General features: G+C 45.3%; 1 protein-coding gene across 2 annotated transcripts; it reads right to left on the bottom strand.

Moving 5' to 3' along the window:
• Positions 1-244: 244 nt before the first annotated feature.
• On the bottom strand, positions 245-25,141 carry rcc2 (regulator of chromosome condensation 2). 2 transcript variants are annotated; one of them, XM_006642012.3, is made up of 13 exons: positions 24,945-25,141; positions 19,636-19,844; positions 16,888-16,981; positions 13,102-13,245; positions 11,608-11,739; positions 10,747-10,835; positions 6,997-7,111; positions 5,539-5,705; positions 4,434-4,614; positions 3,667-3,772; positions 2,825-2,897; positions 2,418-2,495; positions 245-1,655 (listed from the first exon to the last, which is right to left on the bottom strand). In XM_006642012.3, the coding sequence occupies exons 2-13, from the start codon at positions 19,837-19,839 to the stop codon at positions 1,551-1,553; spliced, it is 1,488 nt and encodes a 495-aa protein (XP_006642075.1). In that variant the 5' UTR covers positions 19,840-19,844; positions 24,945-25,141; the 3' UTR covers positions 245-1,550. The 2 variants fall into 2 exon arrangements, with proteins under 2 accessions (XP_006642075.1, XP_015192762.1); XM_015337276.2 differs by lacking the exon at positions 24,945-25,141 and adding an exon at positions 24,562-24,862.
• Between the last annotated feature and the right edge of the window lie 1,210 nt (positions 25,142-26,351).

The following is a 26,351-nucleotide window of genomic DNA, read 5'->3' as shown; positions in this document are numbered from 1 at the left end:
GCAAGCATCTTTAAACAACTGGCTATCCCAGATTTTATGTCCATAACTTCCCAATATTGGAAATATGCAAATTCCAAATTTCTCAAAACACATTGTGCTTCCAAATCATACAAATCACGCTTTACAATCTCACGCACACACACCAGGACACTGGATTCACTCTCTCGCTTCATTTACAGCGTTTGGAGCCCAAGCAGATCTGTGGAGGGGGAGAGTTAGTGTGTCAGGAACAGGGCAACTCGGGTGACAGCATGAACCTTTTTATTAACATTTCCAAGAAATAATAATAATAAAAAACGAATAAACCAGTAAAACCCGAAACAAGAAACAGGCTAACTGACCCCCAAGGAACATACACCGGAGAAACAAGACTGACTGCCACTCAAGGGGACAGGTGTCCAGTCCAGCTCATAGGCACAGAGCAGCTTTTCAAAAGTCGTGTGCCCGGCTGAAAAGAATCTTGGTAGCAAAAAAAAACAAGACAACTGCAAACAAACTTAACACCGTTATGTCAAACTATATATAATATATCTGATCCAAGTTGTACTTCAGGGAGGCTTTACAAAATGTATCTTCCTGTCAAACAGCACCAACTATGTTGGAATCAAGGGAACGATTTTTGCAAATTAACTGTAACAGCAGTCTAACAGGCTTGTGTTATCAGACAGGTAGCACTCCTGGGGTACTAATCTGTGTGGTGTGGTCTTGTCGAGTGGTTAAAAGAAGGGATTTCTGAAAACGATCCCTCCTTTCGAACCTTCAAAACCACACCAAAAGATCAGAACTGGAACAGGAAAAGAAAAAGGAATGTAATAAGTCTCGACTGAGGCAGCCCAAACTGACCACAATGCAGCTGGAAAACGTTGTGGTAACCCAACCTGGAGGGACTGGAGTACAGCAGAGAACATTCTGGAGTGAGTTCATCTGAGGACTGACTCCGTGACATTTCTTACTCCAATGACAGTCTGGGAGCCTCACTCTTTTATTGAGAGAACAGCTTCGAAAAACATCTTTCTCAGCAGGTTGAGTATAGAGTAGGCTGCTCCAACTGCTTTGACACCTGCTCTTTAGTAAGAATATATCTATCAATATGTACAGCCAAAAAGGTAAAAACATCCTGTATAAAACACTTAGATCTTCTTGACTAGACTCTTGAGAGCTGAGGGAAGACCATCGCTGCAGAGAAAGTTAAAAATGGCGCCTGTTGGAATGTTAAGTGCTTCACAAGGAGGAGGGTGCTGATGTCTGTACTGACCTGGAGCCGACTGGCATTGTAAGACACTGAGGTGATCAGGTTGAGAGGTGCGAGTGTGACCGCAAGGGGAAACATTTGAAGAGGTAGCGGTTTTGATTTCATTTTTACTACCTTGTTAAAAAGGTATTCAAACCCAAACCAAACCATGTTGAACAGAAAAAAAAAAGAAGGAGTGTGCTCATATCCAATTGTTTCACCGTCCCCCCCACCAAGGCTGCAAGGGGGTGAACTAGAGAGCGGAGTGGATCCTGGAATCAGTTGCCCATCGGAGGTGAAAGGTCGGGACGGCGGCCAATCAGAGCATGCGAGGGTTGTACTCTGGCAGCTTCTTCAGCCTCTCCTTTTCCTGCTCCGTCTCCTCGCGGGCAATCACTAGGGAATGGGAATATCCCATCGCCACCTGCAGCGACAACGATGCCTCAGAACAGACGCCCGCCCAAACTCCCGGGCTTTTCTTTCGCACAACGCTAAAACCCGCGCGGGCAGCGTTCCCACTTCGGAAACGTGGGTACGTGTACACTCATGCCTGCGGTTTTCAGCAGCGGCAAGCACCGGGGGAAAATAACCACAGGTTCGCGGAACAGGAAAAACCAATAAACAGAAATGTCTCTTGGTGGCCATTAATGCATTTCTTGAATGCAGTTCTGAACTTGTAAAAAATAGATTTCATCAGATCAATGAAAAGCTGAATATTGCTCTTCCCCACACATTTAAATCCAATAATTAAATATTAATTTAATACAATATTTAATTAATATTGATATTTAGTATAATAGAATTTATACTGAAGAGCATTAAATAATTTAATTCAAAAATTAAAATGACCATTTCACACAAGTATGTAATGTGCATGCCGTAGTTATGGAACCGATGTAGCAGTGTGATTTTAAGTGCTGTGCCTGGAAGGAACAGTGTATGAAGTGTACGTAGTCCATCCAAATTCCTGATAAGAAACAAAAGGCAGGCTGTGCCAAAGTTTCTATTAGAAAATAGAAGGAAGCCAAAAAAAAAAGGAAAATGCTTCCTTCAAGGATGTAATTCAAATCGACTGCTTTACACATGAGTTGGGGGAAAAAACACGACAACTCGAATTTCTGAACTGTATGAGAGACTAGGCAAAACCACACAGGACAGACAGACGAGCTCCAGAGTGCCTGCTCACCTGCTCGGAATAAACTCCATCCAGAGTCTTCACCTCCTGGGCAGTGGTGGATGACTTGGGCTTGTTATCACCATAACCCTGAGAACAGCAGAGACGCTGTGATTATTCTTGTTTCTTTTAGTTCATTAATGTTATTTTAAATTACCTTTAAGCCAATGCATTAGTACTTTATCATATAAGGGAGGATTACTTTTGTCTTGTAACCATGGAGACTATACTGATAGTATAGGAGTGAACGTCGTTAGATGCAAATTTGGCTATTTGCGATGGTTCTCTGCACTGAATGCTCATGGATGTTGATACTCTACTGTACTCAACAAGGCAATTAATTTGTTCTAACCTTTACCCAAAATTGCTGCCAAGTCCAACATGCAGAAACAGTTTAGCAGGTGGCGAAAAGCTCTTACCAGCTCTCCATAGGTGGGTGAAGGGCCCCAGCTGATGGTGCTCTCATCGGCTGCAATGATGATACTGCTTTTCCTGAAACACACGGGCAATGCACACTGATTGCCAAGAGCTACCCCAAAAAGCATGTCGGTTTCTCATCCCAGACACGCACCTCTAATATATCGGCAACAGTAGGTACAAATTCCATTCAGAAGTGAGACAGAGAAATGTTTCTTTACACTAAGTGTGGTGGGTGTGTGGAACAAGGCCCATGTGTGGGATGAGATATTGTAAATAAAATCTTAATGGGGTTCTTAGATCCTCAGGATATAAATAACCTTATGAAACAACCTCTTACTTGTAAATTTGATTTACTGCTGTTCCAGTTTCTGGTGCTGAATCTGTACTCTAAAGGTGAGGCACTACACTACTGATGGACTCAACACACCCGCTCTTTGACCTGCTCTAAATGCAGGAAAGCAAAGAAAAACTCAGGTGGGCTACAGCATCACCAATCACCTTCGTGATCTCTAGGGATTCTGCACCAAGTTACTCCCAACACAACCTGTTACTGACAGTGTTGCGGCTGAATCGGTAAGAAATGGGCAATGTGAGTCCCAGTATCTACGGTATCTTCGATTGCCTCAACGTCGTCTCCATGCTGGAACTGGATGGAAAAGAGCACCCTGAATTCTGTCAAGAATAACCTTGCAGCTGGGTGTCAAATCCATAGCTCGAGTTTCAGAACTTGAGCAGCAGGATATCACTGTTTCTGTCTTACAGGGACCCGTGAGATCACAGACAGTGGGCAAACACCAACCTTCTCCTACTGACAACACAGTAACCCCCCCAGGGCACTCACCCACAGGCCAGACTGCGGATCTTCCAGCCACAGAGGTCCTGCACGGCTTTGGGGTACATGGTAGACTCCCGGGAGGTATTTGTAACCCCCCAGAAAAATAGCCCCCCTGCAAAGAGCACAGAGGCGTTACACTGCAACTCAGCAAAACTGGATCACTCTTTGCGATGCACAAAACTAACTGTAAATCAAACCTGAAACATTGATCATTAGTTACAAAATATGTTCTCCAGCTGCCAGCCGCTAAATTAACACAGATCGGCGCTAGACCTCCACGACAGCCAACGACGCGCATGTATGTGGCACAGCAAAGCAGCAGGGGATATTACTGCACAAGAAGCCAAGAAACCCCCCAGCTACCACCAAACCGGTTCAAACAGTGACATCTAGCCCGCTGAGCGCCATCATCTGGGCAATCCCGGGCAAAACCAGCCACCGGCTTTCCAACCAGCATTCTCTACACCGCAGGTCTTTCCTGCTCGACCTGAGCGGGGGTCACTGGATACACTTTAGATGCAACAGTCCACCCCACCCACATCCCCGAGAGGAGTGCGGCAAATGCTCAGGAAATGTTCGCAGGGGTCGCCAACAAACTTGAAGCTTACACTGTTGTGTTTACTGCTCCATCTAACGCCCAAGGTGGTCCAATGAATTCAGAAAAACGCCTCTAGAGCTCACAGGGCCCGTGAACACCTTGACCTGCAGTCCGCAGTACAGAGTTCCCAGGGCGCCTCAGCTGTGTGAAGGTTTTGGGGCGGCGGGCTACTCGCCTGTTTCGCTGACGGCGAAGGAGCACTGGTAGCCGCAGTAGACCTGGGAGGCGCCGCGGCCTGGGAAGTCGAACAGCTTGACCAGGCGGGGCACCATCTCGTCCTTCTGCTCCGTGTGGCCCAGGCGGCCGTACCCCCCGAACCCCCAGGAGAACACCCGCTTCTGGGAGTCCAGCACCAGCTGAGGAGAGGCAGGGAAGAGGTCAGGGCCGCGGGGGCGGGGGACTCGATGTCCACGCAAGAACAACATTTCTCAGGGTCACTGGTGTACCTCCAACCCCCAACAGTAACACACCCGAGTCTCGGGGACACCGGTGTATCTACATCACCCCATCGGAAAGACACCCGATTCTCGGGGTTACTGGTGTAACGACATTCACGACAAAGTGGGGAAACACTCTGGGAAAATCGCACTTCAACTGCAATTAAAAATGTTGACATTCAGCTCGCATTTTCTGCCAAGCTGGGATGAGAAAACCAAGCAGCAGCCCCAAGACACAGCCGGTCAAGTGGACAAATGACAAACTGCTTCACCAGCTGAATTAAGGGGTCTTGAGTAGATTTTTCTTACTCTGGAAATGGAACCAAAAAAAAAGGGCGATTCCTTATTCGATTTTAAAAAGATGTATTCACTGAACAAACAAAACACCCATTCCAACTTAGGACAGAAATGAGAACTAGCTCTAAAATGTACTTCAATACAGCTGGTTACTTTTGCACAGCCTGCTTTTTGTCAAGGAAATTTAGGAAGGAGGTTGTGTTATATATATCTAACGCCCTCTGGTGGTGAGGCTGTGTTAAAGCCTAGCAGCAGCAGGCAGGCTGCTATTTGCGATGCGTGCTGCAGAAAGGATGCAGTGTACCCTGTGCCTGTGAGTCCTGGTTCTGAAGTATTGTGATTAGATGCAGGAGTGGACTGGGTCAGGACAGAGTGATGCTACAGGGCTGTGGAGCTCGGCAGGCGACAGACGGCCGTGCCGAGCGAGGACACTGGGATCACCCGCGACCGTGAAGAGGGGTGTCACATTATCCTCCTGCTCTGCCCCTGTATTGGCGTGGCTGGGCAGGGCAGGGTGAGGCTCCATGAGCCGCTCTCTCGACTCACCGAGTGGTTGGCCCCGCAGGCCACGTCCCTCACCACGACGTTGGGCACCGGCAGAACCTGGCCGTCCTTGGTCTTCTCGATGAAGATGGCCACCCTGCGCGGGATGAGCTCGCAGTCGAACTCGATGCGCTGGGCGCGGGCGATGAACTTCCCGTCCGAATTGTGCCCTGCGCGCGACACACAGACAGCGCGGCGTCACGCATTTCCATATCCCAGAGCGCAAAGAGCCGAGCCAACGACCGGGCTCGAAACCAGAACAGCACAGCATTGTTCATTCAGTGCAGACTCCCTGCAGATTCCGGACTGCCAGTAAAAAAAGTAACCGAAACCAGTTTCCAGTTTTGACTCTGTCAAAGCAGCTGGTCATGAGGAGCAGTGCTTAAGGAAAACACCATTTATACTGCAGTATAATATTAAACTATACCTATATTGTACTTATGTCCAATTCTTTAATACCTTTTTAATTGGCTAGTGTGTTCCACAGGATAATTGCTATAGAAGAACGCGGCCATGGTTGACAGTATGAATTCCTAAGTCGTTTCACTGCGTCGCAGCAGAATCTACTACTTAATTCAGCATGGTACCACAGCCATTAGGAGAAAAACTATTTTGCCATCTGTGATTTTCTTGATTATGTGAAACATCTGGCCATCCTGTCAATAAACTGAGCTACATGGGCCAAATAACCTTCTCTGCCTTGTAACTTGAAAGGAACACTCTTTAAACTCAGCAACTATTGTCAGAGTTATTGCATTGCATTCTGGAGCTGCAGCGTCAAACATAACTGTTCTCCTGTTGTGTTGTGAGAAAGGATAAATCTACTTCCACAATAAATTTCAGGCTCATGTATATTTTGGTTACTCCTATTTGGTTTAATATAAGGACTACGTTTTAAAGAACCGGACCTGTCCATTTTGGATACGGGTGGTTCACTTTCCGATATTTACAAGTTTCCTTTAAAACATTCAGAAATTATGTTCTGCTCCCTTATCTTAAACCAGCACTTATTTGAACTCTTCCAGAGAGAATACAGCAGTACAGCAGCACATAATATGAAAATCAGGACAGGGCCAAACAGAATTTCACAGGGCGCAACAACTTCCATTTCATTCATTTACTGTCAGATTTCTACCACCGGCTCTTTGAACGGTTAACAAGGTTCACTGAAACACTTCTGCCGGAAAAGCTGCTGAGGTCCAGTATTTTACCCCCTCTGGATTCCAGCACAGATCACAATCAAAGCTAACTTTAAAATAAATTAAAGGTATGATGAATACAGTCTCATGAGCATCCCCCCCCCAAATTATTTTCCCTCTTCCTTTTCATTTGGGAAAGGAGCAGCTTGTGTTTTTGGGAACTGTGACGACAGCCCAGCTCGTCAGCACCCCTGCAGGTCATGGCATGCTCTACACTCTGAGCGCCCGTGCCCCCCGGCCCCTCCCCGAGCCCGGTCATTACCTAGCTGCCCGTACTCAGGACACCCGAAGGAGTACAGGTTGCCCTTGCAGTCCACCACCATGCTGAACTCGGCCCCACACGCCACCTTCACCAGGGGCTGCCCGTTGTACTGGATCTGTGGGGAGAACGGAGCTGTGAGCACAGGCCTCACCTCTCTTTGCCCGTCCCGGGGGAACACAAGGTGTCTGCTCAGATGTGCTTGCTGGAAAGAAACGATTCCCCTTGTGGGGAAACAGGAAAACAGAACCCAAAGGTATACATCATTGCTTCAATCGCCCATCAGGATTTTGCACAAAGCAACATGTGCTCCTTCACCCTCTTCCCTGACGAGACCTCCGCCTGGCACGTCTCCCGTTCCCTGTCCTTTGCCTGGCAGGCAGGTGGCTGCCGAGTGAGTCCTGTCCGGAAATGCTTCCATGAGCTCCTGGAAAAACCTCAGCAATCGATTGATTGGGCCCCACTTGTCGCCCACGGAATCCCTCCTGTGTAGCTGTCAAGACGTTCTCTTCTCCTCCCATTGTTTCAACGCAAAGCTATTCAAAACCGAACAAAGAGCTAAGATGTCCAGACTCCTGTTCTAAGGACCACAGGGCAGCCCAAGTGAGCAGAGCTTTCCAACTGCTTACATTAGAGCGTGCCGATACTAGCAGTTAGTATCTCTTCTGATCCCCTCAAGTGTCCTATGTGAAGAAGACCAACTGATGACTTCACACAGACGTTTTAGAGTCTGTTCTTGGAGACTTTTTAGATAATAACTTACCAAATGAGGTATACCTTTATCTCATACTCAAGACAAACTACTCAATCCATAATTGAGCTCACAAGAAATGAGTAATGGTTTATGGGCATGTTCAATCAGGGGGTTATGTGCGAAGAGAGGGGGTACCCTGTAATTACACGGGCTTAGAGGAGGAGTACATTTAAGGCATTCTGGTGTAGTTGTGGGGATTCTTGTAGGAGTGGTGTGAAATGAATATGTACGGGTAAATGTCTGCTGTGTAATGGAATATTTACGCGTACTTTTGGTGTTTTTTCTAGGTTTATCTGCGTGTTAAACAGAGCTTCTTTGATGCAAAACAAACTACACAGAAATCGGAAAAAGTGTTATCGTAGCTTGAATAGTATATCCAAATTTAAGCAGTTAAGAGAAAAACAACCTAAAGCTTTCGGTTAGTCGACTCATATAAAACCACTATTTTAATTTTCTTTCCTGTCTCGCCAGATCATGCAAGAAAGTCCCACATCAAATAAAAGCACAGAATTATAGAACCTTCAACTGCATGCTGAAAAACAAAATCCCTTTACTGCACACAAGTCAGCTATTTTAGACACATTCTCCCTATTGAGCTACAAATGACAGAATGACAATCAAGCTCTTTCCATGGGGAAGAAATCTATTCTTCTGCCTGCAGTATATTCTGCTGAGACAGCCTCTTTTCTAGTGCCATGGGGAAATTTTGCTCAGATTGAGATATTTTATTCTGCTTGTAGCTTACGTTATTATTCCATTATAAAATGAACAGTCTGTCCCTCAAAACTCCCTAAGGTCTAGCTCAGAAGTGTGTTTCACAAAGAATTTCCTTGCGAGAAACAAAAGGAAATCCGTAACATAAGACCTACATTTTTGAAAAGGCTAGGACTCGCATGATAATTTTTCAGAGTGAATGTTGTTACATTTTGGCATCTTTAGTGTAATTTAAGTGCAGGTCTTATTGTATAACATACTGATGCCTCATTGGGGGCTAGCATTTTTGCATTAAGGGATGAGAAGCATTTATTATAGAAAACATTACGGCCAACGTTTTACATATATGGTTATATGCTAAACATTTCTCTCTATATTTCCCATGTAGATGCCAACATGGAACAAGTAAAACAAATACAAGTGCGAGACATGGCAACGTTTGGTTGAATAAAAAAAGAGCCATCAGCCAAGCCGATAAGTGTAAGTAAACCATTTTACTGAAATGAAACTGTGGCATCAAATATTCTGAGGAACAGAAAAAAGCAAATAGCCCAAAAAAAGGAAGGGATTATGCCAAGATTAGCCGAAATCTAACTGATTATCGCTGACTGAAAGACACGACAGTTGACAAAACATAAAAAAATCACTGTAGCTGTCATCGACGCCAAGACTGGGGTCATGGTAAATATATTAAAGATAAAATATTTTGCAAATGAGCACAAAGCTCAGTTCACCTAGGACTGTAAATAACACACCACGCTTCCAGTTAGTCTCATATTTATGTCTGGAATTGGATGCAATGATCAAGGTTTCTTAAACATGATCCAAACTGTTCTCTTTCTAAAAACGGATGCCATTAGCTGACCTTAAATTTCTCTGCCACTAAACTCGAAAACGTATTCTTCTGATTCTGTGCTATTCTCAGGCTTGGCCTTTGTAATAAAATTTCAATTTGCAGTAATTGCGCCTTGGCTAAACCTTACAGATTGATAAGGTAATACTGCCACTGTGAAGGACCTACAGCAATGATTTAATGTAAAGTGGTTTAATTTGATATTCAACAATGAATAAACCAGGGTTTTCCAATTCATACAATTACAAATGTATTCAGCATATGCTTCCATAACAGAAAACATTTAATACAAATTTTAAATTAAAGTATCTGGATGATTTTAATTAGAAAACTAAAAATAACGCCAGCACTCCGCTGTGAACAAGTAGTTTATTACCAGCAAATTGTTCTGTGGAAACGTTCTTTGCAAACGAAAAAAAAAAAAACACCCTGACCCAGAAAATAAATTTAAGCAACTGAACGATCTTCATATTAAAAAGGTTCACAGACTAGCACCCAATGGAAATAGTGTAAATGTTAGAGCTCATACAATACTGCCCATGGGACCTTAAGTGCATTTTGTCTACTAGAATATTAAAACAATTCTTATATTTTACGCATCTCTTTGCACCGTTTTGTAACTTTCATCTTGACAGCTTTTATTTTAACCGGTGAATGCAGTTATTGATAAAGAAAATGGAGTGGTGGCATGATGTATTACACTACTGACTAAATGAAGCTGAGAAATACTGATAATTTCTATGAAGTCATATCAAGAAGGAGCTGCTTCTGTTAGCTTCTCGCAATTTATTCTGACCAATCTTTCAACTCCCACTGCACACGAAGAGTGGTGCGCAAACGTGATAAACCAGATATTCACAGGTTAGAGTGGTGCTGTGTTAACCCTACAGACAAACTTTTTCCCCCAAGGGGAAATGTGGCTACTGAATCCCTCGGTTGGGACAGAGGCATTCATGGGGTCTTCAGGCTGGGCCCCCGGTGTTCCCATGTTTGACGTCACAGGAGGAGATGTGCCCTGTTCAAACTAGTGGGACGAGAGAGACTATCGCTCTTTGGGACTTGTGTGTTTTTTTTAGAAAGGCCAGGACACTACTATGGTGTTGCATGCCCTAGTGTTGATGAAAGGCCTCAGGAATGCAGTCCTGCAGTCCGGTGCCTTAGTAGACTTACTTTCTCCTACCCGAGATTTTAACAAAATTTAAATTCCAGTAAAAAATAAAGAAATGACTGACTTGCCTTGATGGCAGGGCAACATCCAAGTGGCTGTTAAGGTGGCTGAGTTTAGAAAGGGTCAGGCCCACAAAGACCGGCATTCAAAACATGCAATGGGGGAAAGGACCTGCTCTGGCCTTCAGACAGAGGACTGCATCCCTGTTAGCGGCCCGTGGGGGGTTTAGAAAAGAGGCCCCGAGGCTGTCCAGGGGGGGCTTACCTGCGCAGGGGTGGGTACCGCGTCTGTCTGGTTGCCGTGTCCCAGCTGGCCCAGCTTGTTCTCCCCGAACGAAAACGCGGAGCCGTTCTCTGAAGAGAGAATGGGGGACGACGCTCGCAGTGAATCCGGCTGAGGTTAACTACACGACACGCACGCCGACCGCTGACCCGCAACACCTTAATCGCACGGAGAGCCTCCCTCTCAAATCTCCAGGCCCTGAGAAACTGGCCACGAAAACAATAAGCAAGCCCCCAAAAGGATTTTTCAAAGAAATGAACCCCACCAGCCAGCCTACAAAAAGGAGGGTGATGGACTTGAGAGAATGTTGAATGTTGACCAGAGCCCCAGAGGTGCAATTCAGTGCTGGGGCCGTTCTACTCAATATAGGAGACCACACATCACTCAAACTGCTATTAAGTAACAGAGAGGACAAGCTGAGTAGTTTGCTAACATTTTCTGGCCATCAAGACAGTTTAGCACAACCTTTTTTCTTTTTGCCAAATCCAATTTGTTTCAAGAGGCGCGTTGTAGTTCTAGGACGTTTCATGACGGGAGCATGTTACAGGAGGGGGACGAGGTCGCATCACCTTTTCACGAGGCAAACTGCGGCTCGTTTGAACGAATTTGGTCTGGCTGAGCCACTCGGGAGCCCCAGGGGGTTGCTGAATGTTTTACCTCGCACACAGAACGTCTACGCCAACTTTCAGAGAAGCACCCGCTGGTGGACTTCGGGCCATAAGACCGCCTCGCTGTCTATAATCTCAGGCCGGCCATCACCAGTACAAGTGTTAAATACACACAAAGACCCCAGGGCGATATCTATCCACGTCTGGGGTCTGGAGCGCCGCGCCGGTGGCAAACCTGTCAGTGCCATGGTGTGGTTGCGCCCACAGGCCGCGGCCACGATGACCTCGCTGCCCAGGGCCTCCACCAGCTTGGGGGCCTCGACCCGCTTGGTGTCGCCGTGGCCCAGCTGGCCCTTCTCGTTGCGGCCTGCGGGAGGGAGAGGGGGGGGAGAGCCGTCAGCCCGGGAGCAGCCGGGAAACGGGCCCGACGAACGGAGCCAACGGCGTGCGGCCGCGCCACCTGCGATCGATGCGCTGCGTGCTCGCAAAAAAAAACCCCAGACGCGTACAGAATAAATCGTTAAAAGAAAACTCCGCTCTAAAATCACTGCTGAGCCTTGAACGCCACTGGAACGGGTTTAAGTCCAGCAAACCCTGAGGAAGGAACACCCAGATTGAGGATCTGAAGACTGAAGACCCATCTCACATCCTTCATCGGTCTTTTGGACTATCACTATGTTCTCTATTGGATAAAATGTACATGCTCTTTAAAACATTCGTATATATCCAGTGATCTAATTATTATTTTGCTTGAAGTATAGGACAGAGTCCTTATACGGCACACTTTTACTTTCATAATCATTTTATCGTCCTTTTCTCGTTTTAATTTTTTATATATTTTGCACTGCTCACTGCTCAATTGCCCCCTTGTGGATGAATAAAGTCGTTTGAATTGAATATGCTGCATACTCTCCATGTACAGGGTTGCATGCGAGTCAAAAGGAACACAAACCTGAAACAAAACACTGACAATGCATAAATGGGTCTAATAACATTAAATCAATGTTTAGCACTAGCCATCTTTCACTTGACCAAGCTGGTTAACAGGATCCCAAAGGTAAAGCAGAGCAGACAATGCTTCCATGTCTGTTTAACAATGCTCGCGCTATTTAAGCACCGACTTCCCAACCAAAAACAGCAGCAGAGAAATTCACCTTTTAATTTAGACAGACAGGCTCTCAGACATCGTCAGTCTGTCGGCTCATTGCGCACTGCTGCTGATGCCTTGTTTCAGCTTGTGCCCATTATCAGTTTACTTCTGACTATTTATACCGAGCTGGTCATTTGTAAGAAAATGATTTTGGCCTTCTATTCAAAACGGCTCTGGCGTGAAAGAGATGGAAAGAAAGCAAGCATTCATTTCTAGACACAGCCCATTCTGAAATTGGTGTTCCTTCACTGCCATCATTCATTAAAATTTCGACAGCTTTTTTTCCCCTCCTTAAGAAACAGGTGAATGAAATCTCACGCAACCAGGCACCAGAACAATCTCTCCAAAACACAGCCCTAATAGAACACACTCCCGTATTTCTTAAAGTCAGGGATATAACGGGATCAATTACTTGAAACAAAATACATTTGAAATATCGTCACCTTGTGCCTGTTGTGTTGTCATCAAATAAATATTTGATCAGTATGGATAAGTCTAAGCTCTCTTTAATCGGAGGCCTTTTCTAGCCAACTTTATACCCAGCCGTGTGCGTCAGAGATCCGGACTCTTGCTACGTACCCCAGCTCCAGAGCTTGCCCTCGGCGGTGATGAGCAGGCTGTGTGCGGCGCAGGGCCCCGACACCACGGCACTGACCTGCACTCCACTCAGACAGCCGTAGCGGTGCGGCCCCCACAGGTTCTGCCCCAGGTTCCTGTAGGCCGCTGTCGAACACACACACAGATACAACATCAGGCGCCGCTCCCTCCTGCGGCCCCCCGCGACACCCTCTTCCCTCAAGAGCGGGGGTCATTTTGCTCCTCCGACGGCCCCCTTCGGCTCACTCAGTCACAACACAGAGGAGACCCCCACCCCCCCCCCAGCCACAAGAAGCGGCGTGAGTAATGGAGCGCGTCAGGAATCGCTCAGGAGTCACTGGCGTCAGCGTCGCGGGATCAAAAGGAAGCCCAGACTGTGAAGGCCTGGTTCTGAGACAACAGAAGACAGTCTTTACAGGCTCCTCAGGAAAGCAGGCGACAGATCTTTCTTTGGGAAAAGATTAGGTTATTTATGAAGATGCAGAGAGCAGGCCCCTCAGTTTTACGTACAGGCCGATGACTGGTAAAAGTGAGACCGAGCCGATTTGAGCGTTCTGGAAATCAGAGCAAAGCTGATGCCTGAACTTGTGCGTTTCAGTCCTTGATTTGTGTATTTTGCACAAAGGAATAACGTAAGGGGGGAATAACGTAACGTAAACGTACGTTATTCCTTTGTGCAAAATACACAAATCAAGGACTGAAACGCACAAGTTCAGGCATCAGCTTTGCTCTGATTAACAGCTACAAGCCACTTTGAAAACTAACAGCTCTGCACAATACATTCAAGTACAATTTCAGAATTGCTCTTTGCACTTAGGATGACACAGAGACTTGCCCACACTAGGTTAGGAGCTGGGACTAGGTGCACAAGTTTGAGTTTTCACATTAGATCCGTTTATCAATTTAGCAGAATGCTTTTAGCTTCAAGGTTCCCCCCCTCCCTCTGGTGCAAACACAATGGATTCTGGAAAAAGAAAAGAGCCATCATTGACTTCCCAGATGGTGTTTCGTGCAGCTAACACTGAACAGCCCCAACGGAGAGAAACGAGCCAAACGAAATGATATTGCACTGTCTGCTGGCCGGTGCAAACAACACCCACTGCCACAACACAACGTAGAAGAGAAATTCACCAAAGTTTTTTTTATGTAAATAAGGAAACCGTGTGAGCCAGATCTCATGCATAACTTTTGTCTAAACGCTAACAGATTCTAAACCACACTCCGTGTCAAGCCTCCACTTTCTAGGAGCAGCACCCTGTGTGAAGGCACTAATCTGTCTGGCAGACAACAGACAGGGCCTGCCACAGCTGTCAGGCCTAGTCAGACAAAAGAACGAGACTGGGATCCAAGGCAACACATGCCAGAGACACAACTAGCTAGAGACATGAGATCTGCTCATCCTAGTTTGCTTTCTTTTACCTAAAACCGAACCCCAGCCCTGGCAACTTCTATTTCATAAAACAAACATTCAATATCCCCAACACGGAAAGGGCAAAAGAAGAATGATCAGAATTCGCACTGAAAGATAAGCGTTGGATGTATTTGCAGAATCTAGACTCAGACTTAACACTGTACATGTCAAGCAGCTTTGATCTGAGCAGACAACTTGACCTGCAAGAAGAATACACCAAGCAGAGCTTAATTCGCTGCAATCGTTTCAGAAACGCCTTGATATTAGTCACTGTCATGTGGACATATAGCACATGACTAGAACATGTGCTAGAACCTCATCATCTTGTGCCAAATATTCTCAAGCAATGCAAAATAATTAGGCTAGCCACTGACTGGTGCACAAACGTGATTATGTAAGGTAGGGAAACAAGGCAAAATAGTACTTGTTTCAGTTTATTGGAACAATGAGCCATGGCAGAGATTCAGATACCAGGCAGCCAGTCTCCTTCCATGCTTCACAAAACCTGTCTTATCACGCAAAAAGCCTTGAAATGAGAGACAAGCCCAGTGCTGCTGTCCTTCACAACTATTAACGCTGACAGACAGAAGATGCTGTCAGAGCCTTGAGAAGCAGCATTTAGTTTTCCACATTCTTCAATTATCCTTGTGCACATTCTTACAATTCTTCGGGTGTAGTACAGACTACACACAAAAACGAACCCAACAGTTTAAATGACTGCCAGTTCTATATCAGTGAGGATATGAATCACCCACCAAATCAAACTTTAACGCTGTCAAGAACAAAACAGCACTATTAAGTCATTTGGTTCCCAAAGCCAGTACTGCTGTGTAAATAAAAGCAGTCAATTATTACACCTGTCACCTACTCATGTTAATTCAGTAAACCCGAACTTATAATTCAAGGGCAACATGAATCTTTCAATTTCTCCACCACCTAAAAACTAGACAGTGCTAATTAAGTCTTAATACTTTTCTTTTCAGCGTACTTAAACGTGCTTCAGGTTTTGCTGGAATGCAAACGCATTGGGTGCTGGAATTTTACACTTAAGTGACAGATTAATTACCTGCACCAGGAATTCATTTACCCTATCTGTTTGTTTTTTTTTAAAGTACGGAATATCAAAACACGTTGGAACAAAGCAAGGAGGATTTTCACTACGTGGGCCGCAGAGCATGCTGGGGCTGGAGCTGAACGAAAAGGAACACATCTAGTCTCCCTTCTGGTCTCGGGCCAGAAGAAACTCAGGAATAACTCTAAGGGATCACTCATCGGGGAGTTCAAGCAGGCAGCTGCGACATCATGCGTAGGCAGCAAAGGAACAAGTAAAGGTTTATTCCACGCTGAAAGAAGAAAATTGCTGTGGAGCCTTCTTCAGGTGTCAAACGCTGTGTTTCTTTTCTTTTCAGCATGGAATAAACTTTTACTTGTCCCGATGTGCCTCATTAAGCATGTATTTGTGATGCAGGCCATAAGGTGCTTGTATAATACACCGATGGCACGATAACACAACATGCACTTTTTAAGCGGAACTGATGACAAACCACTGCTACAGGCTGTATCTGTGCAGAACATAGCAGGCACGACAAGAGTGCACCCCCATGTCTAGGAAAGTCCCGTGCAGCCAGTTTACCCACCATCTGGGACACCATTAGTACGTCGGGACACCCCACAGAGTTATTGTGCCTCCCGCCTTTCAGTCCTGGCGGCTATGGCGCATCGGGGGAAAAAAAAAAATCGAGCAAAGAACGCTCTCTCCACAATTGATCCTGAATTGATCTGCCTGACCACAGCCTCCTCCTCCAACAGCTGTCATAGCACCAAGTGAAGTGGGCAGGGGGGGTAGATGCTGTAGAGGGGGAGATTACAGGATGCCCACGGAAAGAATCGCTTCACAATTGTACTCTAACACCGCAGCCCGGCCTTGGACCCATTGTGATGCACCAGGGACCTTAAACCGCCTTGGACCTCAGTTTGAAGATGGGGAATCCATTTACAAGGACACTGGAGAAAAGGATGCAATGGATCCCCCCTCACACACACATACCAATCCTCTGTAAGGACAAGGTAATGACTTATTTAGGGAAAAGACCAAGGGACATCTCAGTAGAAGCCATTTCTTTGCATCTCCTGTTTTTCTTATAAGATGTCGTTGAAAAAAGCAATTAATTTAAATGAGAATTACGGTGTGTCTGCAGAAATAAGCCGAGACCCCTTGCTGTTGACACTTACCTTTTCGCCATTCACCAGGTAACCCTGTCGGTCACACTGAATCGCTGCTTTCGTTCTACAACTGAACGAGCTAAAGGGAGAGGGATTGTGAACGGGGAGCTCCGCCGTGTGGCGGCGGCACCTACCCTGCTGCTTGGGCACCTCTTTCCGGCCAATCAGGTCCCAGTTGGTGGCTCCGAAAATCAGCAGCTGGCCCTTGACCTTGGGGCTGTCGAGTTTCTACGGAAAGAGGAGAGCAAAAATACTGGGCAGGGGACAGGACCGCGGGCGAATGCCGATCTGGAATCGCTGCGCGCTCACCACTATTGCACTATAATGACTGCACTGCTGGACACACTGTTCCTAAATTTGTAAAAAAGTTAAAGACAGAATCACCGCAACTGACCCCTTTTGAATGATATACCGTTTGCAACATAACGAATCAGGTGTTACAGCTGCAGTTGCCTGGTAATATCAGATGGTCAGAATCCAGTCAGCCGTACCGTAAAGGCTCATCAGGTAAACGTCTACATGACAGCATGAGACAGGTCTGTTATTACCTAACACCTCCTCATTTGCTTGGGAATAGCAAAGGAAGAAAAACTTGTGTATTCATGGGCTCCAGTTAAGTCACATGTGCAAAGGTCACTCCTCTCAACTGAACTGTGCTCATTTATGATTTATCTTGTGGGCACATCAATCAGGTTTTGAAATTGTGCTGACATGGCCTGAGTCTCCCATCCTAGTTTGCTGGAGTCCTACAACTCAAGTGTTGCTTAACGCAGAATCAGACTGTTTTCTGAAGGATCCCAAAGCAATGAATCAACAAACTCTTCCCGACAGAAGCCTAACTGGACTTGAAAGAAAGGCTTTAAGAACTAAACAGAAGCCTCAAGCTGAAGAGAACTTGTCTACCAGTTATTTTGTTATTCTCTGTCCCACCCCTCACTCCCCAACTGAGTCTACGATGCACACCTTCCTGTGCTCAGCCACAAGAAGAGCTGATGCTTTTGTTTTTGTGGGCTCAGTTCGTTTCTTATTCCTGTGTGGGCGTGCACTACAACTTTCCACTAGTACCAACGGATCTCACGACGACAGCACGTGACGTCAGTACCAGCCATTCCCTCTGACAAGATAACAGGAACTGAAACTCCAGAGAGAACTGGAGACAGAAACCAGCATCGTCAATGTGGGCACAGCAACAGAGACTGGCAGGAGCTGTAGCTGCTGCAGATAAGACAGGCTTTTAAACCCATCTAGAAACCTGAGAGTCCTTGTAGTGGGTCAGTTTCATAACTCATCTATTTAATGCAGTTGCCCTAAGCCATATCACACTCGATTAGGATGACTGTCCCTGTGGCACTGGAATATAAAAGTAGAGGCACTGTAAACTGGTGATGTGGCATTTTTTAGCTTTTTTTGCCAAAACAAACTTTAAATCACAAAGTAGGCATAATACTTGGGCTGGGCTAAATAACACTGCCAGCATAGTCCACAATTATACTACTTCATCATCAAAATTTGACAACTGAAATGAACAGAAATCATTTGCTGAAATGGTCCATCAGCCAAGAAAACGCACTCTCAGGACAGAGGCAGCCCATTCCCATAGCCTTTTCCCAGAATTTAAAATAAATCCCAGTGAGGCACAAGCAATGAAGGCCACCCTGGGCCACTACAGGAAAACGTAGAAGTTTTCACAACTTGGCTCTTAATTGGATAAAAATAACCATGTGTACAGATAACTCCCTGCAACTACACCCTGCTCATTTCCTTTGACCACTTACCACAGACCTCCTCTACTTGGTAGGAAGGGCAGACCAGCTCAGCCCCGATTCCCTTCGAGAACACTGTGCTGAAGCGACTGATCTCTGCTGGGTCGGATGGATCTGAATCTTTATTCAGGAGACCAGCTCATGATTTCCCTTGTATTTGAGACGTGAAAGCCACAGCAACACCTCCATGTAAAGCACAGTCCTCCCACACCCTGAATCTAGAAACCCTCAGCAATGAGAACAATATACAAGTTCAGAGGAGCAGGAGGTGAACAGGTTATGAGCCCTTATCATTACAACCTGATCCTTGAGGTTCTGCAGGTCACTACAGAGTAGGATTTTCATGGCTGGGCCACTGCCAGGCTGCACATGTGCTCACGTATGTTGCTGTGAGTATGACTGAGGTGGTGAGTTCTGGAGAAGCCCCTTTCGTGTTAGAAAACAAGCCAAGGCAACAATACCCACAGTGCAAAGCAGGGCTCCTCACTAGTTGACTATACACACTGCAGTAAAGGCAGCCAAGGATCGACAGAGGGGAGATTAGTGATGGCTTAGGACAGAGAGGAAGCCTGAATCCTGACTCCAGCGTCAGCATCCTGCAAGGATTTCAACTCCTTCCCAAGCTGGAGCTCATCCTGGTTTCTGTCCCATTAGGCAAGAAGAGTATTAAGACTTCCTATAGATGGGAGACTATCTTAGGTTAACTCACCATTTGTGCAGTTGTGCAGGAATTAGGGTGAAGTACCTTGCTCAAGATATAAAAGCATGTCTACACATGGGATTCGAGCCCTAACCACGACGCTACTACGCTGGCAGTGGTGCTGGTTTTATAAGTAGCCTCCAATCTACAACAGCTGCAGGTCCAAGAAAGCTGGTATAATTACATTAGTTCAATTAAGCAATCAGAGACACAGAAGGAGGAAGGCTGCATTGGTCCCTGAGGATTCTCCAGCCCTCTGGCTCGTCAAGAGACCGAAAAGAAAAACCCGACAGTCTATTTCTATACATGGAGGAAACAGAACTGCAACTGTCCACCTGCAGAGGCCGACGATAAAGAGGGCCCAGGAGTTCCCACCGCCAGCGTGTGACGGCTGGGCCGAGCGCCACGGGGGGTCTTACTATTTTCTCCTTGACGTCCTCGGCCACGGTCACTGGCTGCAGGCCCGACTTGGCGGCCGGCCTTCCGGGCTTCTTGGCGTTCTCCTGCTCGAAGTCGTCAAACTCGTCGTCGCTGCTGAAGTCCCGCTCCTTCCTCCGGCCCCCTGCCCTCTTCCTCTTCACCCCCCCGTTCCCCGAGACGTCGGTCACCTTCTTGCGTGGCATGGCGTCTGAGAGAGAAGAAAACGACACCCAAGGCACTGGGTCAGACGGGACTAGAGGCGTTTAAAAGAGGGTTCCCGCTAACTTTACGTCCATGAGCGCATGAATAATCAAGGTTATTCCTCAATTACTGTTCAGGGAGATTAATTAAGATATTTCTGGGGCTGAGGCAAGAGGGAGTAGAGTAGGTCACTATAGCTTGCGTAGCTAAACAACATTTATAAATAAGCCTTTGTAACATATTCTTTTTGACACAACGAATGAATATCCATCCATTATCTTTAACTAATTCAGGGTCGCAGGGGAACCGGAGCCTATCCCAGCAAGCAACAGGCAGAGAGCAGGATACACCCTGGAGGGGACGCCACTCACGCCAGGGCCAATTTTCCCAGTTCTGAATGAACCTACCAGAATCTCCTCGGACTGTGGAACGAAACCCATGCAGACACAGGGAGAACACACAAACGCCACACAGATGGCACCCCCGGTCTTGAACTGACTCCAGTGGGGTTACAGCACTTCTTTCCCAACAGGACGGGCATTTTCCAGCATGACAACACCTACCCACAGAGCAAGTGGGATCGCTGAGTGATGAGCCATGGAGGACACAAATATAACACTGATGTTACCCATAGGTCACGGCCTTCTCAGCCACCTGATCGGAACCCAGTTGAGTATTTAGGGATATTCTGGAATGACAGCATTTCCCACCTCCAGGAAGAACAGTGCTGCATCCCTGCAGCAGATTTCCAGACTCTGGTAGACTAGTCATGGCAGACACAGGCAGGACCGACCCAAAGCCCTGTTAACTGACTTTAGATTGGAGCTGCCATTTTTTGCCCACTACTTGTATCTTCATGTGGGTTCTACCGCATGAACATGTACTCTGATGACACATCAGCTCCAGGAACAAAGCAATGGCACCCACAGGTTTGTGAAGAGACTGTGGAGCTGTCACCAGTATGCATGGTCACATATAACTGGAAATGCTACCTAGTAACTCCAAGTCTAGATCATGGGTATCCAACTACAATCCATGAGAAACTCAATCCTATAGATTGTTTTTTTTCCCCCACCTGGTTCTAAAGTGTAGCAACATGCGCAAGTCATTCCTTCAATTAAAGAAGTAACACACTCCACTCAAGGAACTCCTTTAATCAATGACACCTTCCAGTCCAATGGATAGCGAAATGAATTTGAACAATTCACTTCCATTTGATGACAATCAAACGATTCCAGGTCTTAATCTTGGTTCCCCGGCATGGGGAAATCGAGGAGCTGGACAAAAGTCTGGAAGAGTTGATCCAGCTCAGCAATATCGCACCGAATAGCACACATTCGTCCTAGGTTATTTTGATGTGCACACTGCATCGCAATTTGGGCACCATACCGTCCTAAATAACTTCTGCATCGCAGAGCATCTGCATCTCGGAAAAGTCTGAGCTGTCATAGTTCTTCTTTCACTTCGTGTGAAACTGGTGTAAAATTCTCACTATTACTGTTGGCAGAGCTTTAGAAATGTATCATACGGGAGAAAAACAGGTAGAATGTCACTATGGCGCAATCACAGATGCAGCTTCAAGACTTGATTGAGTGTTGCTAAACAGGTCACTGTAACCAAAAGATGAGGAGGAAAAACAATTAAAAAAAAAAACTATTGCTAACGACCTTTTCAAGAAAAACTGAAGCAAAATGTGCTTGACCTTAGCATGTACTGCAAATCTCCCTGGATAAAGGCATCTACTAAGTAAATAGGAAAGAAAATCCCAGAGACACTTCCCTGCTTTATTTTGGCAGTGTGGCATGACCTTATGTGTTTGGGTCTGAGGGAGGGTAACTGCTGTGCTCGGATCCCCAAGGTTTTATGAGACTGAAAGTCACCATGAGAGGAGACAGATATGGGTTCTCAGTCAGAAGACAGGCAAGGGCATTAGCTGAACCGCACAGACGCCCCATCTGAGCCAAAGACATGGGGTACAAAGAAGGCAAAAGTCTCCAGTAAGTGAGGTATGATGAAAAGGTTGTGTGACAGCTTCTATTGCAGCCACTGAGATGGGGGAAAAAGTTACCCCTCCATGCCAAAACTGGGGTAAGGTCCTGTTGCGTGTCATTCTGTAGGCGCAGAAGACAGATCAATAACCTCGAGGTCTGTATCAAGCAGTGTCATCTGCTCTGGTCCAACCAGGTGCACACGTTTTCAGCACCTTCGCAGCCAGGGAACTAGGACAGAAACAGCACAGCAGAGGAAAGGGCTCAAGCCTGGCTAGCAGCTTCCCAAACTCCCCATTCATTGATTCGGGCAGGTCAGGGGAGTCCTGGTGCCAAATCAACACACGACTCTTCCCTTCCTTATTAACAAACAGCAATGCAACAGTTCTATCTATGCATCTTGGATCACTGCTGTTAACAGCAAACCATCCTCCCTTATTAACGCTACACAAGTCTTTCTTCTCCGTTACTGTGTTACTACGACACTCGCTAACTGAAGGGCTGTGTTTTTGGGAACATTCCTTCATCTTAACAATGAACAGCAAGAAACAGTCCTTGCCTTTTTCAGAAACTCTGACAAAGTCTCTGGATTTGCATATTGTCTCACCCTTAAATACTTAAATTAGCCAATTCTCAAACGCCCTTAACAAATGAGTACCTTGCTCTGACCACAACTGTGACTTTCCCTGTGATCCTTGCCCATGAAAGCTGATTTTTCATCCTAAAACTGCCTCTTTGTACTCTCAGCTTTCCACCTATACAATTCCTTGCTTCTGTATTGCACTGTTCATCCACAAAAACTCTTAAAGCTTCTATATATATAGGAAGAAATGCACTATAAAAAAATCCTTCGGGATTTCTGTTTGTCTTGGATCATTTAGGGTGCAAACCTGCAAGATTCACATTTGTCATCTTTAAGATGCATGGTTTTAAAATGATTCATTTCATATTCTTCCCCCACTTCATGCAATGTTTTTAATTTTTTAATTCATTGGGCTAATCAAAAGTGATGATATCACTGAGAGCCGCGAATTTTTATTGAAATGGATGACCTTGTGGGGATAGGCTCTGCTCCCCTGCAATCCTGTATTGGACATAGCATTTTCTAACCACTAAAACTGCAGGACTCCTACTGGGATTTGAACCCACAGACTTCCAGTTACAAGTCCAGAGCTCCCTTCTTCGCCTATGACTGCAATCTCCATATGCACTTCAAGCATGTGCTGCAATAAAACTGATGCACAGCTCTTCCGAGACTGTAAAAAAATAAACTGCGCTTTCACCTAAAACGGAACGAATCGGTTAGGTTTCCACTTTTCACATCCCAAAAGATGTCAGAGCTTTGGCACTAAACTACAAGGCAGGGTACAGGAAATGATGTCTTCAGGACTGAAGCAGGGCGAGAACGAAATATACTTGCATTCAGAACAGTTTTGCAAAGGCGCGACTTCCCGGGATGATCACGACTGCAAAATAACGACTGGAAAAAATCCGGTTTTCAAACAAACTTTGTGGAGCACAGCATATCCAGAAATTTACCACCCTGTTCCCTAGATTGATAAATTCTACGGCGGCGGAGCGCAAAATGCAGCCCCTGTAATTGTGTTTTAATAGCACACCTTTCTTGGTAATTACTGCATTTACGCTAATTATCACCTGCAACGAATTCGTCCGTCAGCTGCAGGAGTACAGCTGAAACACAGCGGCTAACAAATGACATCCTCACAGTTCACAAGGGGCCTTTTCAAGTCCGAGTACATACTTTATGCTCATTAAACACACATATATACGTCCAACCGGAGATATTCTGCATACTTGTTGAGGTTTTTTTTTTCGGGTGAGCTATTTTTTTCGGATGTAGCGAAAGCGCATTTTCAGTGTCTCGGTGTTAAAAACCCGTATCGATGTGAATGTTTTAGAGATCCCAGCAGTTCAGCATCCCGAACTCACCAAGATCCATCCTTATATCGCGAAATATGATTAACCTGGTATCTGACAGACTAATTCTGCGTGGGTGAGAGGAAAGGAAAAACGCTTCACGAAGGCATACCACGCAACTGAAATGCGTCGATAAATGCGTCTATACCGTATAAAATATTCCCAGTTCCGGGCTAAATCTAGCTCAAGACGAGGGTTTTGTCTTTGTATTATCGCTCCCGGTGTACAGAAACAAAACGTCTGACTGGCTCGATCGCCCGTAACAAAAGCTTCTTGTACAAAACCAGGAGGGACGAGAAAAAAGCTTACATTTTAAACAGCTCCTGCTCGCACCGTTGCTAATCCGATAACCGTTCCGTTCGCTTAAACGAGCCTTTCTGTGTAAATTTAAAAAACGAGATCGCGGCAAGTTCATGAAAGTTGCAAATGGAAGAGCAAAACGTATCTAGACTGCAGAAACGGGCAGAAAATAGAATCGGCAACATCAAAAAATATATATACCGAAGCCGCGTCTCAGCTGAGTCTTTGTTGTTTCAAACGCAGCCCGGCTGCTCGGTGGATGAAAAAAAAAAAGACATTTCTTCAGACACTTTGTAATTAAGCACAATTAGGCGGAACGGTCGCTCGATCTCGGTTTTTGTTTTAAAAAGCGGCATGAAAAAGTCAGTATTTATAACCGATCCTTTTTTTTAAATAAAAAATAAAAAAAGCAGATCAAAATCAATGTATAATCATTCAAGCTTACAAACCTCAATACACAACAAATAACGCCAAACAAACTTTTTTTTTCTACCGCACCTCCGTAAAGTTTTAAGTTGGTGGGGGAAAAAAAAAACTCTGGAAGCTCCTTCGGTCTTGTTTTATGGTTTCTTCTGGGATTTTCTTCCTGGTTTTCACGGCTCTCTTCTGCTATCCGTCCGTCTTCCTCCTTTTTTGATTGATTTTGAACAAAAGAAGCTGCAGTCTGCTCGCTGAAACCACGTGGGTGCCCCGCGATCTACATTCATTAAATAAGTCAATTTTCTGCACCGGGTTCTGGGAGCGAAAATATACAACCAAACCTCCGATACCAAACTTTTCCCGAAAGAATAAAACCCCTCATCCACAGCCGGGATAAAAAAAAAAAAGAACCGCGACGCTATCGGATCTGTATCTTTTTTTTTTCCCCGTACATTTATTACCTGTGATTTGGAGGCGATCGCTGCAAATGTAGATATCCGATTATGTCTTTAAAAAAAAAAGGAAGGTCTGTAGGTTTAGGCCCTCCTCCCTGCGCCGTCTCTTGTCAGTCTTTTTGTTAAAAATGTAAATATGAGCCCAAGATGCAACATACAAAACAGAAACACATGGGGAGCCGGGAGAAAAAAAAAGGAAGGACTTCGCTGAAGTAGAGGAAAAAAAAAAGTGGAATAAAGCGAAACGAAGGACGAACACCGCCCTCTGGCGGCTCGGAAGACTCGGCTAAAACCCGGGTTGATTGATTCGGTTTAGCGGCGCGATAGTGCGGATTTGAGAAGGTGGACAACGCCTCTCTGTCTTTCGGTCGCCTCGGAAAGTAGTGTACAAACCCTGCCCGGCCCCCTCCTTTTTTACAACAGACTCTTCGGAAGGGAGGTGCCGGTTTCGGCAAACCACTTGCACACGAAACTGTTCTGTCCGAAACAAGGACAGTATGTGAAAAATGTCCAATTCCCAAAACAACGCTGAATTATAGCAATCGGATTAGGGAGAGCATCAAAATATATACGAATTCGCCCACGGCGCCCTCCCCCCCAAAAAAGGTTTTTGAAAACGTATATTTTTTGTTGTTTTGTTTTTATCCTATTGGTTGCTCAAATGAGGACCTTACTTGGTAGCTTGTAGGAAAAAGGTTGAAATACTGTTGAAAGGATATATATTTAGTAACATGTTAATATCTTTTTATCAGCAGGTTAACGTTTCAAAATAACTTTACAATTTTTTTCCTGCGAAATATTTTCATTTATACATTTTTATATACGTTTTTATTTATACATTTAAAATATTTCCATGTAAGCTTTAGGTGCCTTTTTGTAAAATTTTATCTTCTTTTATGCAAATTTCTAAACATCTCGTTGTGACATTAATGGTTTTGTTAGCAGTAAGTAAATATGCTGTCATTTCCGTTTATTACTTATAGACAATGCTTTTAATCATTTGTCACACTGGGGTGAACCCAACTGAAACGGTAAAACAACAGTTGTATAAATGCATTTAAGATCAGTTTTTTTTCAGCTGTATATTATATTTTCATTCTACTGCTAATGCATTGAATTGACTTACAAACCCCCCAGACCTGTTATTGGAAGTAGGGCTATTGACTCATTAAAAACTGAATTCTTCACTTTTAGGTTATATAATCAAAACAGAGTAATTTAAGCTTTCATTTAGGTTATATACAATTTTGGTCGGCACATTGTAGAAATAATTTGCTGCTCTGGCCAGAGAAGAGCAGCCAGGCATGTTCGGGGCTTAGGGGAATCTACTACAGTGACAGGCTGATGGAACTGAACCTTTTTAGTCTTGAGCAGAGACAACTATGAGGGGACCTGAGACAAGTATACAATCCT

This window comes from Lepisosteus oculatus, chromosome 25, assembly GCF_040954835.1.
Source record: "Lepisosteus oculatus isolate fLepOcu1 chromosome 25, fLepOcu1.hap2, whole genome shotgun sequence".
Lineage (NCBI taxonomy): Eukaryota > Metazoa > Chordata > Actinopteri > Semionotiformes > Lepisosteidae > Lepisosteus > Lepisosteus oculatus.
This window is presented reverse-complemented; position numbering and strand designations above follow the sequence as displayed.

Excerpts from the sequence above, each read along its gene's own strand:
- rcc2 (XM_006642012.3), bottom strand. The coding sequence starts at position 19,839 with ATGCCACGCAAGAAGGTGACCGACGTCTCGGGGAACGGGGGGGTGAAG. Across the intron at positions 10,836-11,607 it reads CCACACCATGGCACTGACAG|AGAACGGCTCCGCGTTTTCG; the intron begins GTTTGCCACCGG and ends TTCTCTCTTCAG. Across the intron at positions 7,112-10,746 it reads CGGTACCCACCCCTGCGCAG|ATCCAGTACAACGGGCAGCC; the intron begins GTAAGCCCCCCC and ends TTCTCCCCACAG.